The sequence below is a fragment of the Danio rerio genome, chromosome 16, assembly GCF_049306965.1.
Source record: "Danio rerio strain Tuebingen ecotype United States chromosome 16, GRCz12tu, whole genome shotgun sequence".
NCBI lineage: Eukaryota > Metazoa > Chordata > Actinopteri > Cypriniformes > Danionidae > Danio > Danio rerio.
The window spans coordinates 42681362-42708199 of NC_133191.1; the positions used below are offsets into that span (position 1 = coordinate 42681362).

General features: G+C 35.1%; 1 protein-coding gene across 5 annotated transcripts; it reads left to right on the forward strand.

Moving 5' to 3' along the window:
- The first annotated feature begins 1045 nt into the window (after window positions 1–1045).
- bnipl (BCL2 interacting protein like) lies at window positions 1046–25858 on the forward strand. Of its 5 annotated transcripts, none has more exons than XR_012391294.1 (11): window positions 1183–1312; window positions 10636–10716; window positions 10793–10863; window positions 12049–12300; window positions 14836–15027; window positions 15096–15198; window positions 15281–15412; window positions 19869–19955; window positions 20120–20218; window positions 21759–24068; window positions 25359–25858. XR_012391294.1 is itself a non-coding variant. In XM_005158197.6 (10 exons), the coding sequence occupies exons 2-10, from the start codon at window positions 10676–10678 to the stop codon at window positions 21781–21783; spliced, it is 1002 nt and encodes a 333-aa protein (XP_005158254.1). In that variant the 5' UTR covers window positions 1046–1138; window positions 10636–10675; the 3' UTR covers window positions 21784–25858. The 5 variants fall into 5 exon arrangements, 3 of the variants coding, with proteins under 3 accessions (XP_005158254.1, NP_001121866.1, XP_009290801.1); XR_012391295.1 differs by lacking the exon at window positions 1183–1312 and adding an exon at window positions 9570–9735; XM_005158197.6 differs by lacking the exon at window positions 1183–1312 and adding an exon at window positions 1046–1138 and having other exon boundaries at window positions 21759–25858.
- Window positions 25859–26838: the final 980 nt, after the last annotated feature.

Genomic DNA, 26838 nt, shown 5'->3' on the forward strand with positions numbered 1-26838 from the left:
TTCTACTCATTTAAAGAGAATTCTAACCTCAGAGTTGAAAGTAATGAGTTAATTAAATATCTCATTACTTCAACTTAAATGGGGCAAGTTCACAGTACTCGTATAGATTAGTTTTTAACTCGAATGGTTTGCAGCAATCAGTTTCCTCAAACAGTTTGAGTTGCCTTAACTTATTGAGTTTGACAGTACTTGTGGTACTAGTTGGTTTGAGTTCTCTTCATTTATCGGGTTTTGTGCTCAAATTGCTTCTTCTACTCAAATATATTAAGTTCATAGTACCCATGAGGATTAGTTTTTGAACTTAAATAAATAGTTTGTTGCAGTCGGTTTCCTCAAATGGTTGCTACCTAAACTTTTTTGGTTTTACAGTGTAGTTATCACATTTGTGTTCATTTTGAATTCGTCTTTTATAAATGTATGCAAGTGAACTAAATTGAGTAAAAAAAAAAGTTCCGCAAACTACTGATATTTTTTCTTAACAAAAAAAATAACAATAATATTTAATAAACAATTAATAAAATTAATAAATTGTTATTTAGTAATATTTAATAAAGCCATGGTTTTTAATCACAACATATGCAAATGTTTGTTTATCTCAACAGATTTGTTCAGTTTTCTTTAAAAAAAAAGCCTTAAATGACAACATTTGTATTAGAAAGTTGAATGAAATTTTGCCAGAGCTTTTATGGAATAAAACATTTCACTCAAGCCCACACATAAAAGATCCAGAAAATCCATGTTTTTCTCCATAACACAGAATAAATCTTTTATTTGATGTAAATAAGCCTTCTTTCTTGAATAACAACAGAATGTTATTTCTCTCATATTTTTGACTCTCCACAAAAGTTATTTATAATATTTAGACATTTCGTATGTTTTCTATGTTCACTTTTTTTTAAATCTAATTTGATGAAGACACCTTCTATTCCTAATCAAAAAATAAATCACAAAAAGAGTGGTGTAACCTCCAGGGTATTAGGACCATGAAGTGTTTTGTTTTTTTGTGTGTCATCTTCCTCCACCTTCCCAGCCTTCCCTGTGGGGGAGCAGAAGTGCTGCAAGCCACCGAGCCAATGGGAGAAAGACAATTCAGTCAGCAGAAGTCAGAAATGTTGAAAAACCTGTCGTGACAGTCAGGGTGAGTTCCCTAACAAACACACACACACACACACACAACACGCAAGAGAAGAGTCTGCCAGTGAAACAGCTCAGGTCATGGTCAGCGCTTCACTTCAATTAATGCTTTTCTGATTCACACACTTTCTGCCATGGGGACTTACTCAGACCAGAGGGAAGCGTACATGCAAAATGGGTAAGTCAAAAGTTTAGCACTGTAACATTAACATGCTCACATATGGAGTGTTAAAGTTAAACTGACAGCTTTGTCATCTTTTAGATTATAAAAGCTCGTACTGTATGAACCTTAAATGCGCTGGTTGAATCAGAGACTAATGTATGACTTGTAAAGTCTGGTCGTGGTGTTGGACATGAGAGAAACCCTTCTGCCACTTCTGTGTCTGTTTGTTTAGAAAGAGGATTTTAGAAAAAGGAAGTTGCCGTTGAACTGATTTCCTGCACTTTTGTCAATCTTCTTGGCTCATATTTGAGGGCTGATAACCACAAAGTTATCAACACTTACATGCTGTACTCTGACAGACAATAATGATTTCACAGCTGCTGAAAATGCAAATACACATGAATAAAAATGACCAGATTTTACAATAAAGGATTTATAGCTGTTATGAGATAAACAACAACAAAAAAGTTCATTTAAATAGAAAAGCTTGAAAACTTTACAACAATAGGGATTTCGCAACTGTTATTATGCACTAAAATGATCATAGAAATAGAAAAATGTTAGAATGCTATATAATAATGAAGTTTTCAGAGGTGTCATGAGCTTACACAAATGCTTCAGATTGTTTTCAATGTCAAGGGTTTTAGAGCTGTTATGAACTAAAAAGGGTCATGTAAATGGAAAAATGTATTTATGATAAGGGTTTCAATGTTGATACGAATAGTAAATTCTTATAGAAATTGCAATAATTAATAAAAAAAATAATCATAAATTTCTGATTCGTTTTATAGGTATTTATAAGAATGTTTCATGCTGTTAAATATATATATATATGTGTGTATATATAATGTATGTATATATATATATATATATATATATATATATATATATATATATATATATATGTATGTATACACTCACACACACACACATATATACATACATACATACATACATATATATATATATATATATATATATATATATATATATATATATATATATATATATATATATATATATATATATATATATATATATACATACATATACATATATATTTATATATACGTGTGCATATATGTGCAATTTTATAGTTATAGTTAATAAATAATAATAATAATAAATATTAATAATAAATATTGCATTATAGTGGTTTTACAAAATGTTTTTAAAAGTAATAATAGGAATATTGAATTCTTTTTAAATATATATGTTTTCAATATATTTGTCTCGATATATATGTTTTTATCCGCACAAAAAAACATTTGTATAGGTGTAAAAACATGACACAACTTTACAACAAAATACATTTCACAGATTTAGCACAAACTCTCTGAAAACTGTACCTTAGTAAGTATTCATAATGTTTTAAGGGGAAATTAATTTTACTCCCATCCTTAAAATCTGATTTCCAAAGGCACCACTTCAAAAGCTCTTTATTATTGTCATTTATTTTTAGCTATCTAAGAGTGTAAATGGAGACTGTACGAAGCTTTTCTCCAATAAAACCACTGCCATAATCCACAGAATGGCTCTTTTGACTTGTTAATTTCCATACCAAATTCCAAGTTCATGTCCCGACAAGAAGAGAATGCAAGAAACTTAGTGTCATAAAACCCTCAGTGTTTATGTGCGATCTGACTTAAATCGAATAAATCCTTAATGCAGTAAATTACAGAAAGAGCAGATGACATGCTGGGACAAGGCTTTCCACATTACTAAATCTTCCAAGAGTTGCATCAAGAACAATTGCTGAAACAGTCCACACCTTCATGTTTTCCAATGGAGATATCATGTTGTCTGGCACATTGTGTCCTCAAAATACCCTACATATGTCTTAATAAACATATCAGATACTGTCTCGGTAATGACAACACTTCTTCAGATCAGTGTTTTGATGATGCATTGACATAATGTGTCAATTAATGCCATACAATATTATCATATTGCGTCAGCCAGCCTCTTGTGTTTCAGCACAGTCCTGAAATGATTTATAATCTGTGAGCAATCTTGCTGGACAATAGTGTATAGTGTTTGCATAAAGGTCACAGGTTTGAAGTGAAAACAATGGCATGGAGGTCTGAATGAGCCTGATAGTACAGACAGAAACAGGTAGTAGCAGTCATGTTGCTGACAGCATCACCTGCCCGGAATCAGCTGAAAACAAAACTCGATTTTCTGGTCATTTATGCCACGTGTAATTACCACAAACTGGATGGTACTGACGTGAAGAGGGTGGAGACAGGAGCCAATTTGATGTTTGGGTTTGCTGTATGTTTGACATGGTCTGTACACATGGGAACTGATTTGTTCAGTATTCCTAAAAAAATTAAATAAATAAATTATACACACACACACACACACACACACACACACACACACACACACACACACACACACATACATACATACAAATATATATATATATATATATATATATATATATATATATATATATATATATATATATATATATATATATATATATATATTAGGGATGTAACGGTATTGTAAATACCGTCATACCGCAAAAGCAATTTTTTTCAATATTACCCTAGTCGCATGACTCGATAAAACTATAGGTCTTCTGAGAAAATTTGCTCAGGCGAATGAAGCGAACGAGGGGTAGCGGAAACTACAATTCCCATCAGCCCAGGCGTGGCCATCATCCTTTGCGGTCTGTTGTCGCTACAGATCCAGTAATGCGGAAATGGAGTGTGCTGCTAGTAGAGGAGATGAAAAAGAGCTGGAAATGATCGAAACTAAAGCGGGTTTTAAATCGGATGTGTGGAAGCATTTCGGTTTTCGGGGGGTTGAGCGCGCATACTCAAGAGCGGTGTTGTCGCGCGCCTACTGAAGGTCGGGACGGAGGGTGTGTTGTGTTGCGGGGGCACTTTTGATCATTTTGGAAGGGCACTTTCTATCCAAGACTAAAAAGAGCATGTGCACTGCACAGGTTGAGCCCTATGTGTGCACGTGCCTGCAAGTTGGGGAATACGACTAATAAAAGTTATGGGGACTGCAGAAACACAGCACACTGTTCAGATTGATGCAGACATTGACTTGTACCGCAAAGAGACCTCTATCTCACTCATGGCTTGTTCTCTCAAGTGGGGGAAAGACAATGCACAATGTTACCCACTGCTGTCAGCCTGGGCCAAGTCATATCTCTTTCCCAGAAACCTCAGTCCTAAATGAGTTTTTTTCTGTTGCAGAGGACATTGTAAATGCCCAGAGATACCAGCTTTTACCAGATTATATTTATATGATAATTTTCCTTTAAATCCATCTCTATCTAAATGAGTGAGTGAGTGATTAAATGTTGAATGTGATGAGTTTTTAACAATACTAACAAAATTTTTTGTTATTAAAATTGAAAAGTTGAAGTTCCTGTTTCAAAGCTTACAGATAGATGGCTAATTTGTATGTCATTGACACTTTTGGCACTTTTTTGGAGTATTTTCATTAGTTTTGTTTTTCCTGTAAATGATTCAATAAATACTGTACCGTGCCATTCATACCGAGGTATTACCGTACCGTGAAATTCTGATACCGTTACATCCCCAATATATATATATATAGATATAGATATATACATACACACAACACTATGGTAGTCAGAAGTATTCATCTATTGGAGCCGGATCTCTGGAAGGCCACGATAAATTCTATAAGGGTTACAGCTGGAGCCATAAGTTAACCTTCCAGTTGTTTTCGGCTTCAAACAGTCTTGAATATTGTGCTTTACATCTGATTGCCTCAAGGCCTTATGATATTCTCTATACTACAGTTTTTGAGAAACTGTTATAGCTTTTCTTGAAGGTCAAGTTTACATACAGTAATTTTATTATGCCCCTGAAAAAGCTCAGATGATGATGTCAAGGATTTAGAAGTTTCTGATTGGCTAATTGACAACATTTGAGTTAATTGGAGGCACAACTGTAGAATAGTATTTAAGGAAAACCTCAAACACACTGCTTTCTTGTGTGACAACATGGGAAAATCAACAAGCCAGAATTAAAAAAAAAAAAAGCCAGATTACAATTTGCTAAATTACACTGAGGAAAAAGACACATTTTTGGAGAAATGTCCTGTGTTCTGATGGAACTAAGTTTGAACTGTTTGGCCATAATGACCAGTGTTACATTTGAAGGACAAAGGGGAAAGCTTACAAGCTTTGGAACACCACCTCAACTGTGAAGTATGGGGGCGGCAGCGTCATGTTGTGGGGCTGTTTTGCTGCAGGAGGGACTGGTCCACTTCACAGCATAGATGGAATCATGAAGAAAGAACATTTTGTAGAAATACTGAAGCAACATCTCAAGACATCAGCCAGGAAATTAAAACTTGGCCACAATTGGGTCTTCCAAACAGACCATGACCCTAAGCATACTGCCAGATTAGTTAAATGATCTCAATCCTATAGAAAATTTGTGGGCAGAGTTAAAAAAAAGCTTGTGCGAGCAAAACAGCCTACAAATCTGACTCAGTTACATCAATTCTGTCAGGAGGAAAGGGCCAAAATTCCTTCAAACTATAGTGAGAAGCTTGTGGAAGTATTCCCAAAACATTTGACAAAGGTTATACAGTTAGCAAAGCTAAAAAAAACAACAACTAGGAAATGTATGTAAACTTTAAACTGTCCAGAAATTATTTTAAAAATTTTCAACAAAAAAAAAAAACTCATTATTCTGGCATTTAGCAAATGGAAATGATTTAGGTAATCCTAACGAACCTAAGATATTAAATGTTTAGTATGATTTACCGTCAGACATTTTTTTTTAAATGGTTATGTTCTTTTTTTTAGAGTGTATGTAAACTTCTGGTTTCAACTGTATGCATTTGAACATATACAAGCAATAATCGCCTCTCTTATTACATTTTGAGTGTTACCAAAATTTACTGCCTTAGGAAATGAATGGGTATCTATCCAGATTATATTCACTCATCAGAAAAAAAACATCCCCATATACTGTACACCACCCCAACTCTTTCCACTGCACTTATTTTATGTCTAACTCTATAAATTCATGTTAAACGCTACTTTGTGACATTGTTCACAGCTAAAGAATGTTGTTTTGTGCTAATTTAAAAGCAAAGAAAATGAACAGGTCGATTTTGACCAGGAACACTAAAGTAAGGGGTTGAGCTGGAGTTGAGCATGACAGGAGGGTTAATACAATACAATACAATTACTGTACAACAATTACTGTTTTTACATTAGGATAGGGTTGGGTTTAGAGTAGGGGTAGGCATTAATAAAATAAAATTTAATGGGTAATTTAAAAAAATAATATAAACATTTTTCATTATAATTACTGTTTTTACATCACTGTAGGAGGTAGATATTAATAAAATACAATTTACTGGGTAAATTAATACAAATTTGTGTTATAATTACTGTTTTTACATTGCTGTGAGGGGTAGGCTTGGGGTGGGATTACACATCGATAACGTACAACTAATGGGTAATTTATTCAATGTAAATTTTAACTTCCGCTGCATCTGTATCCCTTCTACACTGTAAAAATATCGGTTAACTAACAGTTTCTATCTTTTGTAAGTCAGAAAAGTTTTCCATTTATTTACAGTTGTGAATTGCACTAAAGCACCTTTATCTCTGCTCTGTCGACTTTTGATGTTGACAATTCAACTCTACAGTTTAATAAAGTGACTTTTATTGACATTTTAGTAGTTTGAAATTACATGATGTATAATAAATAATATAGAAAAAAATAAATCAACAGAAAATGTACTGGCGGTTTATTACAAGCTCTTACCGTAACACCATCCCAGGGAATATATAATTTTAAACTTAAAAATCTAAATAAAAGCCACTTTTTTCAAAATTCTCAAGGTTAAAAGTTGTTGAAAGTAAGATCAATGTCCTATAATGCAATCCAAAAGCATAAATAAACAGGGAAAAATAAAAATATGAATCACAAAATTGAAAGTGAATCACAAAATTTGAAAATTGCAAATTTTCAGCCACAGCCCTGAAGATTTTACAGTAGTTCCAACCCTGCCTTTAAGTTTCAAACAAGCTTGAAAGACTTAATTCGTTTTTGCAGGTGTGTTTAGATATGGTCGAAGCTAAATTGTGCAAGGCTGTGGCTATACAGGACAGGACTTGGACACCCCTGATGTACAGTCACCTGCCACTGTTCAACTGTTCATTACAAACATCTAATCAGCCAATCACATGGCAGAAGCTCAGTGCATTAGGGATGTGCTCTAGAAAGATCTGAATGGATATTCAGTAGGTTAGTTCACACAAATGAAAATTTTGTTATTCGTATTCTCACCTTCATGTCATTCAGATCCCCTGAGATCTTTGTTCATCTTCAGAACACAAATTAAGATATTGTAGATGAAATGAGAGAGCTCTCTCATCCTGCAAATATAGCCCAGAGATGTTCACAGGCCAGGACAGGAACAAAAATCGTTCCACATCACATCACATCACTTCACAGTGTTTCACCTGTAATCATATAAAGCTCCAAAAAAAACAAAAAAACTTTAAAACGACTCTGTTCACTAATATCTTCCACCAGATCAGGGTGTGCATTTACTACGGGCAGTAAGACACGTGTGTGTTGCGCTGCTGACAATAATAGCAATACGTCATATTGTCCATAGTAAACAGACACACTGACAACCTGATGTGGAAGAGAAGATATAGGTGAACAAAGTCATATTTACAGTTGTTTTTTTCTGATTACAGTCACATGAAATGATTTTGGTTCCTTTCCTGGACTTTAAATATCTCGGGACCTTTGCTGTCTAGGATGAGGGAGCTCTGGGTTTTTATCTAAAATGTCTTAATTAATGTTCTGAAGATGAATTAAATTTCTCAGGTGATTGGAACAGCATGACGGTTGGTGAGTAATTAATAACAGAATTGTCATTTTGATTGAACTAGCATTTTAAGTGACATTGAATGTATTTCAGAAACTGCTGATCTACTGGGATCTACAAATAATTATCTCCAGGGTTTACAGTTAATGGTTTGACAAAGAGAAAATACGCAATAAGCAGAAGTTGTGAGTAAAATATAACAGAGGTCAGAGAAAGGCAGAGTAATTTAAGCTGATAAAAAGACAACTGTGATTCAAACTAGCAGTCTAACGCAGAGGAGCATCTGTGAACACACAACACATCCATGTCCAACCTTAAAACAAATGAGCTACAGCAGCAGAAGAAGAGAACGTCATTGGCACTCCTATCAGCTAAAACAAGGCTCTGAAGCTAGTTTACATGGGCTTGCAATTGGACAATTTAATATTTAAAGTAATAGCTTGGTCTTATGAGTATTGGTTAATGTCACGTTATTAGAAGGTTCAGATCTAAATTTGCCATGAACAAAAGTATGGATTCATCCTGCCTTCAGTGGTTCACAATGCAGATGTAATGGTGAGGGAATGTTTTCTTGGTACAACTTTGAGCACATTTGCAGCATAATTTACATGCCAGAGCCTACCTGAAAATTGTTGCTGAAGATTTACATTTATTAATGACCACAGTTTTCTCATCTTGTAATGATAATTATAGCAGAGTAAAGAAAAAGGTCACAAAGCTTAAATCCTCGCAATCGGTTTGTTTTTTTTAAACCTCGACAATTCCATTAGATCTCAGTTCAGTGTGCTGGAACAAAAGATTTACATCATAGATATCAGAAAATGTGTAATGCTCACTCTTTCGCTGACTCGTGTCACTCTGGATCAACATCAGTATGCTGCACATCTCACTAAAATAAAATAAAATGAGGTAGATCTGAAGGCAATACAGAGTCCAACAATGGACTTACATTACTAAATAAGAGATGTAACACACAAAAATGTTAAATATGTTTCTACTTGAATAGGCTACCTTATTACAACTGAAAAAAATCAATCATTCTTACGAAAAGTCCTGTGATCACCACCAAAAAGATTAACAGAGATTAGACTTGAGTTTTCTAGCTTTTATGTACACTCAGTTTACTATTGAGCTCTAATCTGATGACTAAACTAATGAGAAGGATGGTAGTTTTACCGGAAGCTAAACTGACTTGTTAATAATGTTTTATTGACGCCGATGAAGCTAATCCTGCACAGAAATGTTTTGTTTTGTTTTGTTTTTCTGCTGACACTGGCCGTGTACATCAGCAGTGTTGTGGGCGGGGCGTTGAACAAGCTCTCTCAGGTGCGGAGGATGCGTCATCATGTGAGGCGCACTGTGATTGGCTGAACTCTGTGTATGGTATGAAGGTGCTTTGCTCTGCTGAGGTAGAGTCGCCCTTGTCGTAGTACAGGTTTATAACGAAGTTATACATCAGTTGCCTGTTTAACCAAATAACAGCTTAGTTTAAGTTGTAATGTACTCAAGCAATACTTATTCTTTTGGTAAACGAAGAAGCGGATAGTTTTTTGGACGTACTTGTTTTGTAAAAAAAGGTGAGTTCAGTATGTTTACATTGTCATTATTTACATATGTCCAGGTAAGATCGATGTGCTGGGCGTTAGCGAGGTTTCAGGTTTGCACAACCCTGTTTCTATGTGCAGTTTACCACAATATCTATCTATCTATCTATCTATCTATCTATCTATCTATCTATCTATCTATCTATCTATCTATCTATCTATCTATCTATCTATCTATCTATCTATCTATCTATCTATCTATCTATCTATCTATCTATCTATCTATCTATCTATCTATCTATCTATCTATCTATCTATCTATCTATCTATCTATCTATCTATCTATCTATCTATCTATCTATCTATCTATCTATCTATCTATCTATCTATCTATCTATCTATCTATCTAAATTTGCAATAATTCTACATAATAAACTAAAAAACTAACTATATAAATAAATGTATTTTATTTATTTATTTTTTTTTAAATATGTGAAAAATACTCCCAGAACCAGTGCAACTAGTGGGTTGATGCTAATAATCGTAGTAACTAATCTGATTTATTTTACAAATAAATTGCAATTTAAATGTAAATGGGGTTAGCAAAGAAAAATAATGCTTTTGAATGTTTTATTTTGCTGCCAAAATCATTGCATGAGGTAAAAACGATAGACTTGAGTGCAAATATTATCAGTCATAAAAATAGAATTTCAAAGGCTAAGTCAGTCTTTTTCAACAATTCAATTGCAAAATTTGAAAATGTCTAGTTCTAAAATGTTCCATACACTAATCTTGTTGTGACCTGTTGTATAATTAGAACAAAAAAAATTAATTTTGTTTGCAAAATATTGAAAAGTTGTCCTGGCTGGAAATTAATTCCTAATAATTAATATGAAAATGTGAGATTTACATTTATTTTATTTATTCTCACAGGCACACTGAAAACAGCAGGACATCAGACTTCATCCCTGATATGGAACTCCGGGAGGAATGGCAGGATGAGGAGTTTCCAAGGTATTCTGAGCTAACAAATGCATTCACCTAATCAGTCAGTCAGTACTAATGAGATTAAATATTGTTATTTTGGTAGACCACTTCCAGAGGACACACATAGTCCTGGTGATGAAGAGGAAAGTGCTGGAGCAGAGGGGAAAAAGCCTGGTAAGCACATTTCTCCATTTAATTACTGGTCAAAATATCTAATTATCTATATATCAGTCAGTCTATTTACATATCCAGAAATTTAGTTTTAAATTGTAAAACTGCTGATGATATTCCTTCAAAATTACAATTTTTTAATGTTTTTTGCGTAAACTAACAAAAAGCTTTTCAGACTTACAGATTTATTTTTTATTCAGATTTATTCAGAACTATTTTTAGACAACACAATACAGATGTTTTAACTTCAGAGGAGTTTTTCAATTACAACAATATAAAACATTTGTTATCCTGGCCTGTTGTCAAGTAAAATTTTGAGTTAAGGATTTTTTCAAGATTATTTAAAGAACAAACAACAGCATTAATTTCAATTATAAAAGATTTTTTAAATTATTTATTTATTTTTTTACTTTTAGTTAGTTTAATGTCCTTACCGAAGAACATTATTTATTACTTTCTCATTTACAATTAATCAGTTAACGGACTCTTTTATCCAAAGAGAAATCTTTCAAAACTTACTGACTACAAACTTTTGGGAAGAGACATTGGCTGCGTTCGAAATCGCCTACTACTTAGTAGGTACGGCATTTAAATTTAAATATACTACTTAACCATTAGAAAAGTACGTTCTATACAGTATGAATGTGAGCAGTATGATTGGAACTCAGATGTACTACATTCGTCATTTTGTCATGATCACGTGACCTACCCGCGTCAGTTGCATCACTTTACTCTCATTCCTGAATTCTCTCATGGGGCATCATGGGATAGCATAACTACATGGGATACACACTTTAGAATCTCACCGGAAGTAGTAAGTCATCCGGGTACTTCTTGCATACTAATTTTAGAATACTATGAATTCGGACATACTACTTGGTTTGCACACTGTTTTTATCGTATTATAAAGTATGAAAATATGCGATTTTGAACAGTCATCGTATTTCGGTGTCACCGCAAAATAAATATACAAAAGTGACTTTATATAATACTAGACTTCTTCTGTAAATCATAGTAAAATGCATTATAATAAGCATAACTATTTCTCAAGGCAAAAAAAAAATTAAAGCTTTTATACCATCATTTGTTTTGATGCTTCAAGCCCCATTTCAACATATACTGTATTTACAATTCAACATATAACAACCCATATACAGTAAATACATTTCATTTCTTCTTTTTCTCTAGTCCCTCCCACCAGCCTGGCCCTTACGGGTAATACAGTCAGAAAGAAGCGACTAGTGGCACCGACTCTGAGTCTAACACTGGATAAAACCTCTACTGACCGGAGCCTGAAATCGGATGAGTTTGAAGCTTCTGCCCTTTCACCGTCTCCTGATGACGACCTAGACATGGACATTAACCTGGAGGCCTTAGAAACGCCCTCAGATAGCGAGTCCTACAACTTTCCAGAAAGCATGCATGACTTGGAATGGGAAGGTATTAAAGTACAAATTAATTAAAAACTAACCATATTGATTTTGTTTGCACACATTGCTAGTTTTGTGGTGAACAATTCAAGTGCATGTCAATAAGAAAAAATATATTTTGCCCTTGTAATCTAAACTTGAAATCCTCCTGTTTGTTTTTAGTTAAATTCTCAGATTAGAGGCTCTATTTTGATGATCTAGGCGCGATATCTAAAGCGCACGATGCAAAGGCATTAAGTGCATGTGTGAATCCACTTTTGCTATTTTAAGGACGGAAAACTACGCTCTGTGCCCTGTCGTATGGTCTAACAGGGTTGTGCTTATTCTCTTAATGAGTTATGGGTGTGTTTTGAAAATAACGTGCATTAAACCAGTCAGAGTCTCACGTCCCATTCCCTTTAAGAGTCAGTTGCTATTTACATGGCAGACTTTGTAAGAGGAAAAACTGAGTGCTTCACTAGCGGGAAAACCGTTAAACAGACCATCTGCAGCACGAGGATAAAGAATGAGTCTCCTCCATTCAGCCTCTTTACTTTCTCAGTCTCTTTACTCTTTACTCCTTTACTTTCGTGAATAAGGAAAAAGTGTTGTTCACTATCCACTGAAGACACCCTTTAGCATACATATTTAATTTTGTTTGTTAAGTGTTAAATTCAGTTCTAATTTCCAGCAAACTAATAAATGAACAATAATAACGAAGTGTGGTCAAAAAAGTTATATCCAAACACATGTCTTATTCTTATGCCCCATATGGTGATGCATAAATCTCAAAAACCTGACAGGTGAACAAATCTAAACTTGTTTTTATTAAAACAAATATAAATATGCATAAAATATATAATACTGCTAATAATAATAATAAAATTATACAAAAGCAAATTTCATAAATAAACTGAATTGGATTTGCTATTTAAACATTGTGTTGCAAAACATGAAAATTAGGTTGCACTGGTCTGAAAATAGCAACAAATTGCGGCAAAAGCATCTTGCCCCTTTTTGCACAGGGTTTATGATAGGGACCTATGTTTGTCTGATGTATTGGCCATGGCTAAGATAATTAGCCACGCCCCTCCAACTGTCAGTTTTGACAACAAACAGAAATGGTGAGGAGGCGGTGTCTGTTAGGTTGAAATTCTGTGAATTTCTTTTTATTTACTATTTCTTGCTTATTGGTTTTAATGAGCATACAAACAAAACAAAAAAGGACATTTTAAACAAGGATAGCAATAAACACAAGAGTGGTAACAAAAGTCATAAAACAATAGAGAATACAAAAAACCTAATAAATGAATAAAGTTCTGCTGTGATTGGTTAAAAACCTATTATGAAAATACATCAGAGGTGGTCAGAGAGTCAGAGGTTCATTAGAGGCATCTATATTTTTTGAAAGACATTCCCTTTGATTCTTAGGTAGTATGTATGTTCATAATTTCAATTGCATTGTTTCACTCAAGAGTTGTATGAATAGTTCAAATGTTGGAGGCTGTTGTTGGTTCCAGTAGAGCAAAATGCATTTTTTGTCAGATTAGGAAATGATGCCAATCAAGTGTCTTATTCAATTACGTACCAAAGAGGTATAGTCTTGTGTGTTGGAGTTTGCAAAGCAGTGGCTGTGAAGTCCGGTACTATTTTCCAGAAAACTCTTAGCGTTTTGCATTCCCAAAACTATGCATGATTGATCCTGAATAGGTTTTACATCTGACACCTGGATGGTACATTGCGGTATGTTTTGTTCAAATAAAGTGAGGTCAGATGCAATCTCCCACTGATCCTCAATAAAATTGTATTCCAAATCTCTTCGCCACACATTTTCAAGTGATCCCAGTGAAGAGTTGTAATAGTCTAATAGTGCAGAATATTTCTGAGAGATCTTTCCTTTCCTGATATTTCTGAATGAAATGCCTACTTTGCTGCATCCAATCAGCTTGCAGTAGAACAAACAAGCCACGCCCACTGTTTTCTCATTTACATTCCATTTCTCTAGGACCTGCGTCACAATAAGGAGAAAAAAATGATCCCAGCTTCCAGTTCATGCAGACTTTAAGATCATTTATTTATTAATTTATAATTATTTTAGGTTGTTTTAACCTTTAATGGATAGAATAGAGCAGAGAATTGACAGGAAATATTTGGGAGCAGAGAGAGGGAAAGGGTTAGCAAAAGAACTCGAGCCGGGAATAAAACTCAGATCACTGTGAGCACCATGTTGCAATATGTCGGCGCACTTAACCACTAGGCCAGGGATGTCCAAACTTGGTCCTAGAGGGTCGGTGTCCTGCAAAGTTTATTTCCAACCCCAATCAGACACACCTGGGCTGGCTAATAAAGCTCTTACTAGGCTTTCTATAAATATTCTTGGAGGTATGTTGACTGTTGAGGCAAGTTGGAGCTAAAATCTGCAGGACAGCGGCCCTCCAGGACTGAGTTTGAACACTCCTGCACTAGGCTATTGGATCATTTATTTTGATCAATTGCCTATTGCTCAAAATATTTATAATTTCCTTGAGGAAACCATTGAATCACTGCCTTACTGTGGCCATTGCAGATGATCTTCCACGCATGGGTAAAGCATCGATCAGAAAACCCAGTTTATTAGAGCACGCAGAGATGGGACACTTGGAGTTGGATCAAGTAGACGATTATGGCCGACGATGGAGGCATTTCCATATTGGCGGACAAGACTATCAAGTCAACATGAGTGTTTTGGAGCCATACCTCCAAGTACTCTCACACGGAGGTGAGTTTTAGCTTAAATTTAGCTTAAATTGCGGAGAATTACACACTAAACTTGACCATCTTTTGTAGGGTACTATGGAGACGGATCGACGGCCATCATCATGTTTACCTCCTGCTACCTTCCAGAAAACACAACAGAACACTATGAGTATGTGATGGACAACCTGTTCAGGTAAAATGGGTTTCTCTGCAGATATTAATTGGAGATTGTTCATTTTTGGGTAAATGCTTATTTATGGTTTCTTTGGGTTTAGGTACATCATTGGCACACTGGACTTGATGGTGTCTGAGAATTACATTTTGGTGTATCTGTGTGGAATGGCTCCTCGCAATAAGATGCCTGGCATTAAGTGGCTGCGACAGTGTTACATGTCCATTGACAGAAGGTGAGTCGTACTAAAGGTTATGTGATTTATGAGCCTATTAACAGTTTCATGCTCAAAGACAATGATAAACAAACATATCTGGGAAATGCAAAATATCCATGGTGAGATTTTATTCTCTTGGATCTGATGTCTATTTTTATTTAGTGCTATTCATTCATTTTAATTTGGCTCAGTCCCTTATTTATCAGGGGTCACCACAGCGGAATGAACCACCAACTATTCCGGTATATGTTTTAGGCAGCGGATGTCCTTCTGGTTACTACCCAGTACTGGGAAACACCTTCACAAACACACACACACACTCATACAGAAGGGCGGATTGGCCATCTGGCAATTCTGGCAAATGGCAGAAGGGCCGGACCATTTTTTAAATGTGGGCCGTTCAGTTTTTTTTTTTTATATATGTATTGTTTTTACATGCTGGCAGATTTTATCTCTTGCAAAATGTGAATATGATGATGATGATGATAATAGTAATAATAATAATATTAAATGTTAAGCATTTGGCCTAAACCATGACGGCTGGCTGGTTTTGAGATGGACCGACCCAATCTGAGGTTACGCGGACGTAATTAGAATCTGGCAAGAATGTCAAACAAAATAAGTGCTAATTGTCAGAGATAGTGCCAAAAAGCTCAGAGAAAGCAAATAAGGGCTCTAAAAACAGACGCTGCCAAAAGCATAAAATTAACTTTGCTCCAGTCACATACATTAAATGTTTAAATATCTATTATATATGGTACTGCTTATATAATTGCCCCATCTGTACACCAATATAAGTAGTGAATGTGTGTGTCCGTTGGTGGGGCTTTGTCGATGTGATAATGTGGGCTGGTGTGGCTACTGTGCCAGGGCTGTATTTTAGCCCAGTCCGTCCCTTCATACACTATGACCAATTTAGTCAATCCAATTCACCTATAGCGCATGTCTTTGGACTTTGGGGGAAATTGGAGCACTTGGAGGAAACCCACGCAAACACATGGAGAACATGCAAACTCTACACAGAAATGCCAACTGACCCAGCCGGGACTTTATCCAGCGACCCTCAAGCTGTGAGGTGAAAATGCTTTCTACTGAGCCACCGTGCCCGCCCAAATAGTGATATTATTGGTCAGTATTAAATTTCTTTACGTTGTGGTCAACAGAAATGATTGGTGGAGAAAGTTTAAATGCATGATTCCACATTCTGTCACTGACTTCTCAAACTACATTTTTATTTGTGCCCTCTAGTGGTGAAAATTACATGCTGTGCCTTTGGAATCAACAGAATGTAATTGTTTATGGGGAATTGTCTTTATGTTCAAATATTTACTTTTGAGACAGCCTGTAGAATTTTATTTGATTTTATTATTTATTTGAATCATTTATTTTATTTTAAACAGCTTTTTGCTGTTGTTACCACTGCTGTAGTACTTTTGTAGCTGCACTAATTCTGTTTTTGTATAATATTTAACTTAATTTATAAATAATAATTATTACAGTAATCATTTAATTTATATATTTAATTTGATTTAATGTTACTAAACTAAGCTCAGGGTGGCACAGTGGCTCAGTGGGTAGCACTGTCACCTCACAGCAAGAAGGTCACCGGTTCAAGCCAGTTGGCATTTCCATGTGGAGTTTGCATGTTTCGCGTGGGTATCCTCCACGTGCTCCGGTTTCCCCCACAGTCCAAAGACATGCAGTATAGTTAAATAAATTAACTAAATTGGCCATAGTGTATGTGTGTGACTGAGTGTGAGAGTGTAATGGTTTTTCCCAGTACTGGGTTGCAGCAGGAAGGACAACCCCTGATAAATAAGGGGCTAAGTCTAAGGAAAATGGATGAATAAATGAAACTGAACTTAATTAAACTTTGTGAAAGTGTTGTTAGCTGCAAGATTAATAATATCACAAACTTTGATATGATGCAATGAAGTATATGAAAGTTAGACAAAAGATTGTTCTTAACTGCTTCATTGAGGGAAATGACTACAATCCCATGAAGCATTGTGAACAGCACAACCAAATTAAATCAATAACGAAACAAAAACACAATTCAAATAAACAATAAAAACAACAATTAAAAAGTTTATGGTTATATATATAGAAACAAAATATTTAAATCAGTCCTGGGCAAAGATTAATCGTGATTAATCACATACAAAATAAAAGATGTGTGTATTAAATATATTAATTATGTATATGTTATACACACGCATGCATAGAAACAAAATTATACAAAACAATTCAGAATAATATATAATTAGTATAATATACATACATATTTTATATCTAAATATAATTAAACATTTTCTCAAATATTTGCATGCATGTATGTATTAATAAATACATAATAAATATACACAGTAGCACACACTCACACTTTAATTATGTCAAAACAAACTTTTATATCGGATGAGATGTTACTTGATGCATCTTTAATGAGACAAGTTTTTGCCCAGCACTAATTTAAATGTTATATATTTCATTATTTTCAGGCTTTTTTGAGAGAGTTCAAAATAGCAATCAATACACGTGTAAAATCTAGTCAGTTTTGTACTAATTAAGTTCAAAGAGAAAACTGGTTTTAAACTAATAATATGTCACACACAGTGGCTCATTGGTTAGCACTGTCACCTCACAGCAAGAAGGTCGCTGGTTCGATTCCTAGCTGGGTCAATTGCTCCGGGTGCTCTGGTTTCCCCCATAGTCCAAAAACATGCGGTACAGGAGAATTGAATAAACTAAATAGGCCACAATGTATGTGTGTGAATGAGTGTGTATGGATGTTTCCTAGTACTGGGTTGCAGCTGAAATGGCATCCGCTGTGTAAAACATATGCTGGATAAGTTGACAGTTCATTCCACTGTGGTGACCCCTGATTAATATAGTGATTAAGCCAATGGAAAATGAATGAAGAATATGTCGTAATAATGGTGTTTTTATAATAACACACACAGTCTGCAGTGTAAATTTCCATCAGTTCCAGAAGAGGGCGTCTGTGTTTAAGCTCTGTGTTGCTCTCCCTTATCTTTAGTTCCTTTTGGACATGAGCACCACCTCTACTCTCTTTCTTAATGCCCCTCGTATGAAATACGATAGGAATGCTGCGGACTTGTTCATAGAGTGCCTTGTTATCAGACATTCCTCAGATAACCTCTGACCTGCTCTCAGCTGTCATGTTTTTCTGTTGTTCTTGCTATATTTAGACAGTTATAGATTGCATACTTCAATGGGAATTAGTTTCTTGAGGTTTATCATAACTCTCCAAGGCCAACGCGGCTGTAATAGACGAAAAAGTTATCTTTAAAAAATGTAAATCACAGTGTGTTTATGTAGACATTTTCAATTGTGTAAAGGATAGCAAATGTAGTCATTATTACCATTACTCCAAAACAAATCCGGCAGTGATCGGGATCTTAAAAGTTTTATTATTATTATTATTATTACTATTATGATTGAAGAACCAATGGAAAATCATATTAAATGGAAGTGTCTTCTTCTCACATTGAGGTGAAGGCCATTCTCATAAAAGTGTTTGTGCGCTCGGGGAATTCAAGGTCAGCTTATCATGTGAGATCGGTTTAGGAAATGTGGAACTGAAGGAGTGCGGGATGCTCTTGAAAGGCCTGATTTGTCATTCCTGTTTTTCTCCATTGCGTCATGCAGTGAAGTTTCCTCCGCAGACAGTCATACACTGCTGACTCTACAGACAGCAACAGACAACAACACAAACAAACAGTGTCAGGCATGACTTCACTGAAGCAAAGAGGAGAAATAACTGACAGAAGTCTGTGTGAATGTCGCTCAATCTACAGGAAAACCCCTGAGATCCGCTCTTTCAGATTTCTTTCAGCATAATGTTCATAGAAACACACAGACTGCTCTGAAACCTTGAGATTGCACTAAGGCACTTTAATTTTAATTTTATTTGAAGAAAAAAAAAAGTCAAAATAAATAAATCAAAAAATAAAATCAAAATCAATCAAAATATTTATTTATTAAGTGAGTTTGAGAGATTTTGAGATGTCAGCTTGTGTCATTTTTGTTTACATATTAGCATAAGATGTATTGGGGATCCTTCCTAAATGTTTAAAGATGATAGTTTTATTAACTTATGATATTATTAAGAGTATTATTGTGATGATATTAACACTACACACTCAATCTTATCTTTTGTATAGCATTAAGTGTAATGTCTTTAAGCATTACCATTCCTTAAAAAAACTATAAAGCATTTTTGACTAGGAAGTGTTTAAACAAATCTTCTTCAACTCCAAGTCTGTCCGTGTCCCATGATTCAACGCCCTCATGGCTTCAAACGGGTCAGGGTGGTGCTGTGCCAGTCAGCGATTGCTCTTGTGTGTCATCATCAATCCAGAGAAGCTGACTCCAAACCAGATATCTGAAACTAAATGTTGTTGTGTGCATGTGATGCTTCAGACTGATTTAGCTTTCTGTGAATCCTCTACAGGTTAAGGAAAGATCTGAAAGGGCTGTTTGTGGTTCATCCGGCCTGGTATGTTAGAGCGCTCATCACTGTCATCAAACCCTTCATCAGGTCAGCACAAATCTCTTGTTTTAGGATTGTTTTTTTGGTGTTACTTGGTCGACACTGTGCTGATTGACTGAACATTTTTGTTGTTTTTTTTGTTATGAAGGCTTTTTGAAGTTCACATTCTCTGTCTCTCTCTCTTTCTCTCTCTCTCTATCTCTCTGTGGCAGTGAGAAGTTCAGCAGGAAGATGCGCTTCATCCACAGCCTGCAGGAACTGGCAGAGTTTGTTCCTGTGGAGCAGCTGCAAATCCCAGACTGCATCAGAGAGTGAGTGGCCACACCGCCATCACACACTATATATATATATGTGCAGTTGAAGACAAAATTATTAGCTAATAATTCAGGAGGGCTAATAATTCTGACTTTAACTGTGACTGAAATCTCAACTTATAGAGGTGAAATATTTAAAAATAACACTTTACTGTAAGGTTGCATTCACTAAAATTTGCAATCAGTTGTTTTGATATTTAAGGGTTGGTAGGGTCATTTCTGTGTGAAGTTTGCAGGTTCTCCCTGTGCTTTCCCTCAGGGTGCTACAGACCCTATGTGGTGTAGGTGAACTGGAGAAACTAAATTGGCTTTAATGTGTGAATGGAAGTGTGTGAATGTTTCCATGCACTGGGGATTTACGACTTAGTGTCCGCTCAGTGCTGGGTTGTGACTGGAAGAGCATCCGCTGCATAAAACATTTGCCAGAGTAATTGGAGGTTCATTCCTCTGTGGCAACCCCTGATAAAGCATTTAATAAGCCAAAGGAATGTGAGTGAGTGAGGGAAAAGGTTGGTTCACTGAAAATGAAAATGATTTACTCACCCTCAACTAGGCTTTCCATGATTTTCTGTTATCTCTTAAACTCGTAAAAGAAATGTGTGGGAGAAACAAAGCTTTCCAAAACCTCAAAACAACAGAACTGATTGCTTAACAAAATTATTTACTGGTTCAAAGTGTACAAAACACCAAATTCTAAGAACACCTGCTGGTCAAAAGCATTATATATTTATATTATATACAGCTATGTTCTGCGGTGGCACAGTGGGTAGCGATGTCGCCTCACAGCAAAAAGGTCGCTGGTACAAGCTTGGCTGGGCCAGTTGGCATTTCTGTGTGGAGTTTGCATGTTCTCCAAGTGTTTGTGTGGGTTTCCTCCGGGTGCTCCAGTGTCTCCCACAAGTCCAAAGACATGCGCTATAGGTGAATTGGGTAAGCTAAATTGTCTGTAGTGTATGAGTGTGAATGAGAGTGTATGGGTGTTTTCCAGTGCAGCTGGAAGGGCATCTGCTGCGAAAAACATATGCTGGATTAGTTGGCAATTCATTCCTATGTGGCGAACCCAGATAAGTAAAGGGACTAAGATGAAAAAGAAAATGAATGAATGAATAAGAATAAATATGAATAAAGCCAATATTTTTTCATTTTTAATAATACAGTGAAGTTTAATTATTCGTTATTATATTGCTTGCCAGTTATAAAAGTTGGTTATAACACTGTTCTGTAAATAATTTACGTAAAGAGATAGTTCACCCAAAATTGGAAATCACTTCATCATTTAATCTCCCTCCTCTTGTTTCAAACATTTATGAGTTTCTTTACACTTTTGAATACAAAAGAAGATGATTTGAAGAATGCTGAAAACCTGTAATTGACTTGAAAAACAAATACTATGGATGTCAAGACTTCCAGGTTTCCAGCTTTCTTCAACATATTTTCTTTTGTGTAAATGATGTCAGAATGTTCCCTTTTTTCTGAACTATCTCTTTAAAGAGTTCCCCATGCATCTGATTCCTTGTTTTCTATTGTTGTCGTGCAGGTATGATACGCAGCTGAACAGGTGAAGGTGTTGCTGATGGAGCGAGATCGCTGGTGTTTATACTGTACAGGTCACATACATGTGGGATTCAGAACAGCCTGAGGTCAATGGTCAAAGCTTTAGGGCAAATGACAGAAACACAGTTTCCTAACAGACAGCACTCTTTGAGGAAATACAAAACAGCCAGTGTTGTCCTTCAGAGAGCTGTGTGCAGCTGTGTGTGTCAGGAGAGATCTCAAGCCTTTAAACTGTTACACAAAAACACACACAATCCTCCACTGTTTGCCCAGAACTTAGAAAATGACTTTATTATAGAGCCCTGACCTTTCCTAAAAGATATGATCTTCAAGAATGAGACGCTGAACACACATTTTCACTAAATATATACAAAACTTGCGGTGAATGTTCCCAGATTAAGGGTATATATTATTTAAAATAAGGTTTCATTGTTTTGTTTCATGGCTCTTTTTTAATTATTTGCACTAAATTATTAGTAAATGTCACTGTAAGTATACTCTTATGAAAAGCTGAATCATTTAAAATCCAAATGAATCATTATTGGTTTCAAGTTTTGGTAACACTTTACAATAAGGTTGTATTAGTTAAAGCATTTACTAACATGACTAAACAATCAACATTACATTTATTACAGTGTTTCTTCATGTTAGTTCAAGAAAATCAATTTCAGTTTGCTTTATTTTTTTCATTCAAAACATCACAATAAATTATAATGCAGAACTAAATTACGTTGCATCAGACCCAACAAGAACTTAAACATCAAACACCATAAAACCTAACATAATAAATAAGCCTTTATCATTTTTTTTATAATTATAATGTAACCTAATTTTTTTTTAAATCACAGAAGGGAATAAATGAGTACTTTAATAACTATTGCAGAGTTTGCTTTTATAATCATGATGGCTTGAGAAAGCCAACATACTGTTATACTATATAAACTTCTTCTTCTGAGACTCATTTCTTATTCATCTCCTCCTAGATCGTTCATACTACAACCACCAAACTTACTACAAGCCTCCAAACTGGACTGACTTGAGTTTCTATATCTTTTCCAACTGATCCGACTTACGGTTTACCGAAAACTGATCTGGAAAATCTTAAAGTCCCATTGACTTAACATTGAACCAAACTTTATGACTTCATATCTTTGCGCCAGATTGTCATACAGACTTAAGGTTGGGCTCATTTAACTCAGACTTCGAATCTGCCAATCACTGACCTTTCAACTTACTAGTCATACTCTAGCAACCACTTACGGCACCCTAGCAACTGTTCCATTCACTTCCATTATGAAAACTGCTATTGGCATACATTCTCAAGCCACTATAAAGTTTGTCTCTGACCTTTACTTTTCTAGTTATAATATTAACATCTTATTCTAATTTAACTATTTATTAATTTAAAATTACATACTAGCTACTCAATAATATTTAAAATATGGTCGTATTTAAGTCTTCTAATGACTGGATAAAAACGAAACTTTTCACGAAACTGCGCTGATTTGATCCTTAGGCTTCACTAATGCTTGCCTGATGGCATGAGCGTGAGTAGACTAGGGCTATTTGCCCTAGACAGATAGCATTGTTGATCCCTCGATAGGTGTCATTTTGACTCCAACAGACCATTCAACTGACTTTAATGGTGTTCTTGTACAGTTATACAGTTGTTCATTGTAGGCATGGGCCAGTATAAGATTCTGACTATGATAACCTTGGATAAAAATATCACAGTATCACAGTATTGTAATGACTGCTCTAAAACATATTCTTTTTAAATGTCTGAGTAAAAAACAAAAACTTGTTTCCCTTTTAAACTCAAAAGATTTTATTTTAAAAACTTTTAAAATAATTTGGAGCAGTAAACATGTCAGACTAAATAATTCAAATGAGTTATTAACTTGTGCCGTCTTTATTAGATCCAAAAAACACTGATTTCTTTACATTGTGAAATGACATCTTCAGATATCTTTTCTGCTGCAGATACTGCTGTCCTAAAAAACAAAAAAGTGAATAAAAAAACATGTATCTTAGGAATAGTTTTACAGAAAATTCTTTTTAAACCTTGACTTTTCCAAACTTGAAAACGGTTATCGTCCCATGCCTAGTTCATTGTTACACAGTTCATTAGCTAATTCTAACAAGCATGAATTTGGATGTTAATAATGCATTAGAAAATGTTGAACTTTGATTACTAAACATTGTATTAGTTCACATTAGTTAAGGATTTACCTAATGAAACCTTACTGTAAAGTGTGACCAAGTTTTCAAACTACTACACTACCTGACTAAAGTCTTGTTGCCTATCTAAGTTTTACGAACAACAAATAATAACTTGACTTCTAGTTGATCATTTGGTATCAGAAGTGGCTTATATAAAGGGCTAAAGCCTCTAGATTATGCTGATTTTACCAAAATAGAATAGGGTATATGCCGAGCCTGTATATATACCTGTTATTGTGAACTTTTTCTCATTTTATACGGTTCCTTATTAAGCATCGATGTTGTATTGTCATTAAAATACATTCAGTTAAATAAACTTTAACATTTATTTAGTTGCTCAAGCGTAAAACGAGACAAAAAGCCGTTTACTCGCACGCACCAGTCAGAATCGGCAGGCTAACACAGAAGCTCCATTGAATATACTGGGATAAAATAAATGCTCATATTATAAAGATATGGCGGGGGGAATGTAATTTAATGCAGTGCTTCTTGTACAATCGGATATCACTCAGATAGTGGAGATCACTGATTTTTAAAGAAAACAGACCTTTAACGCACTGGATTTTGCATTGCCATTCAATTCGCCGGAAGCGCTTAACCCAGGTTAATGGCAAATTAAAAGTCCTATTAGCATGCTTCGGCACATACCCCATTTGATCGTCTTGATTTTTGATTAATTAAGACCATAAGGTCTGACTTTGCTTAGCCAAAAGTCTTGTCAGTTAACAGAAATAATGTACAGTATAGAATATAAAGGTGCAGTGGAAACAGAACTAATATTGTGTGTGACTCCCATGAGCTTGGAGGACTACATCCATACATCTCTACAGTGACTCAGATAACTTAATAATAAAGTCCTCTGGAATGGCAAAGAAAGCGTTTATGCAGGACTCCCAGAGTTCATCAAGATTCTTTAGATTCATTTTCAATGCCTCCTCCATCTTACCCTTAGACATGCTCAATAATGTTTATACCTGGTGACTGGGCTGGCTAATTCTGGAGCACCATAGCCTTCTTTGCTTTCAGGAACTTGGATGTGGATGCTGAAGTATGAGGAGCACTATCCTGCTGAAGAATTTGCCCTCTCCTGTGGTTCGTACTGTAATGAGCAGCACAAATGTCTTGATACCTCAGGCTGTTGATGTTGCCATCTACTCTGCAGATCTCTTGCACACCCCAAATCCTGAATGTAACCCCAAACCATGATTTTTCCTTCACCAAACTTGACTGAATTCTACAAGAATCTTGGGTCCATGCAGGTTCAAGTAGGTCTTCTGCAGTATTTAAGATCATTAAGATGCAGTTCAACAGATGATTCATCAGAAAAATTGACCTGCCACTTTTCCAAATGATCAACTAGAAGTCAAGTTATTAATTGTTGCTTCTACAACTGAGATCGAGGACAAGACTTTAGTCAGGTTGTGTATCTTCCCGTTTTCATCAAATTCTAATTTTTTGGGGTTTTGGATCTTTTTCTAATTTGGTTTGTAGCTTGTCTTTATATGTGTGTTCTGTAAAATACACTTTACTTGAGCTTCAAGTTCTCCAAAGTTTAATGTAAAATAAGCAAGTAATTACAACCAGGAGTGTGTAAAACTACTGTAAGGAGTCAGGTTGTTTGTTATATTCCTGTATATAGCTGTTACATGTTTAACTGGTCTCGGAATATAGTAGAGAAGAATGCTGCTGCTGCCTGTAAAGTGGCCCATTGAATGTGCTTTCATTTAATAGAGTTCCTATGTGCAAATATTTATAAAAGGCCACTGTTGAACAACCTGAGCTTTCAAACTGCACACGTACGCCATACTACATGAATGTCTTGTCTTCGGTATTTAAGGAAATAAAGGGTTTTATGAAACACTTGCAGCGTTGTGCTGTTATTTATTATTAAGAAACAGGCTGTGGAAATATTGTATCGACTTTCAGGAAACCGGCTCTGGAGTGAGGAAGTGAGGTAGCGGAGAGGTGAAACATTTTTCTTTATGCATTGAAGTCACAAACAGGAACAGCGAGAGAGCTGCTGGAAGGTTAAATAACAGATTGGTGATGTAACTGTATGTGCCTGGTGTAGAGCTAAATGAGGCAGTAATAATGGTTCATGTTTTAGATTAGTAGGTGATTCATACACTTCAAGAAAGATTTGTCAGATTCAGTTATTGATTTGTTGCCAGAAAAAATGATGAAATTAAAAGATGTGTGGCTTGTTTGTGTAACGGATCCTAAAAATGTTTCATTTTTAAAAAGGGTGTCATGTTTTTTGAAACAATCCCTGAGTCAGATCTTTCAAAACAAGCAGAAACACTGTATTACAGTTTATTAGAGTTTTTTTTCTTTTCTTTTATTTTTTGTGGCAAAGTAATAATTTTCATGCATTTTTTAAAGTGTTTCTAGCTAAAAAAAATTTCAATCAAGAAGCTCTTTCTATGTTTACTGAAAACAAGACAGTCATAATGAAGTATTTCCTTAAAACAAGCAGCGCAATCTGCCGGTGTGAGCAAAATAATCTAAAAACAAGATCACGTTGCATGCTCTAAAAGGAATAACTTACAATTTTGACCCTGAAAATGAGACCATCATTTATATTTGTCTTGAAAATGTTTCTTGCTAAATAGAGCTTGATTTTTTAACTAGAAACAAGATAAAAAAAGGTATGAAAATCTCGCTTTTTACTTTATCTAAACCAAATATGGCTGACCTATAACATTGCAATTCACCTGAAGCTGATGGAGTTGAAAATTGGATTGCAAATGGCACGATTCATTTTAAGAAGACCTAAACAGAACATGGGAATAATAATCAAATATCCTTGTTTTTTTTTTTTTTTTTTAAATGAACCTTTA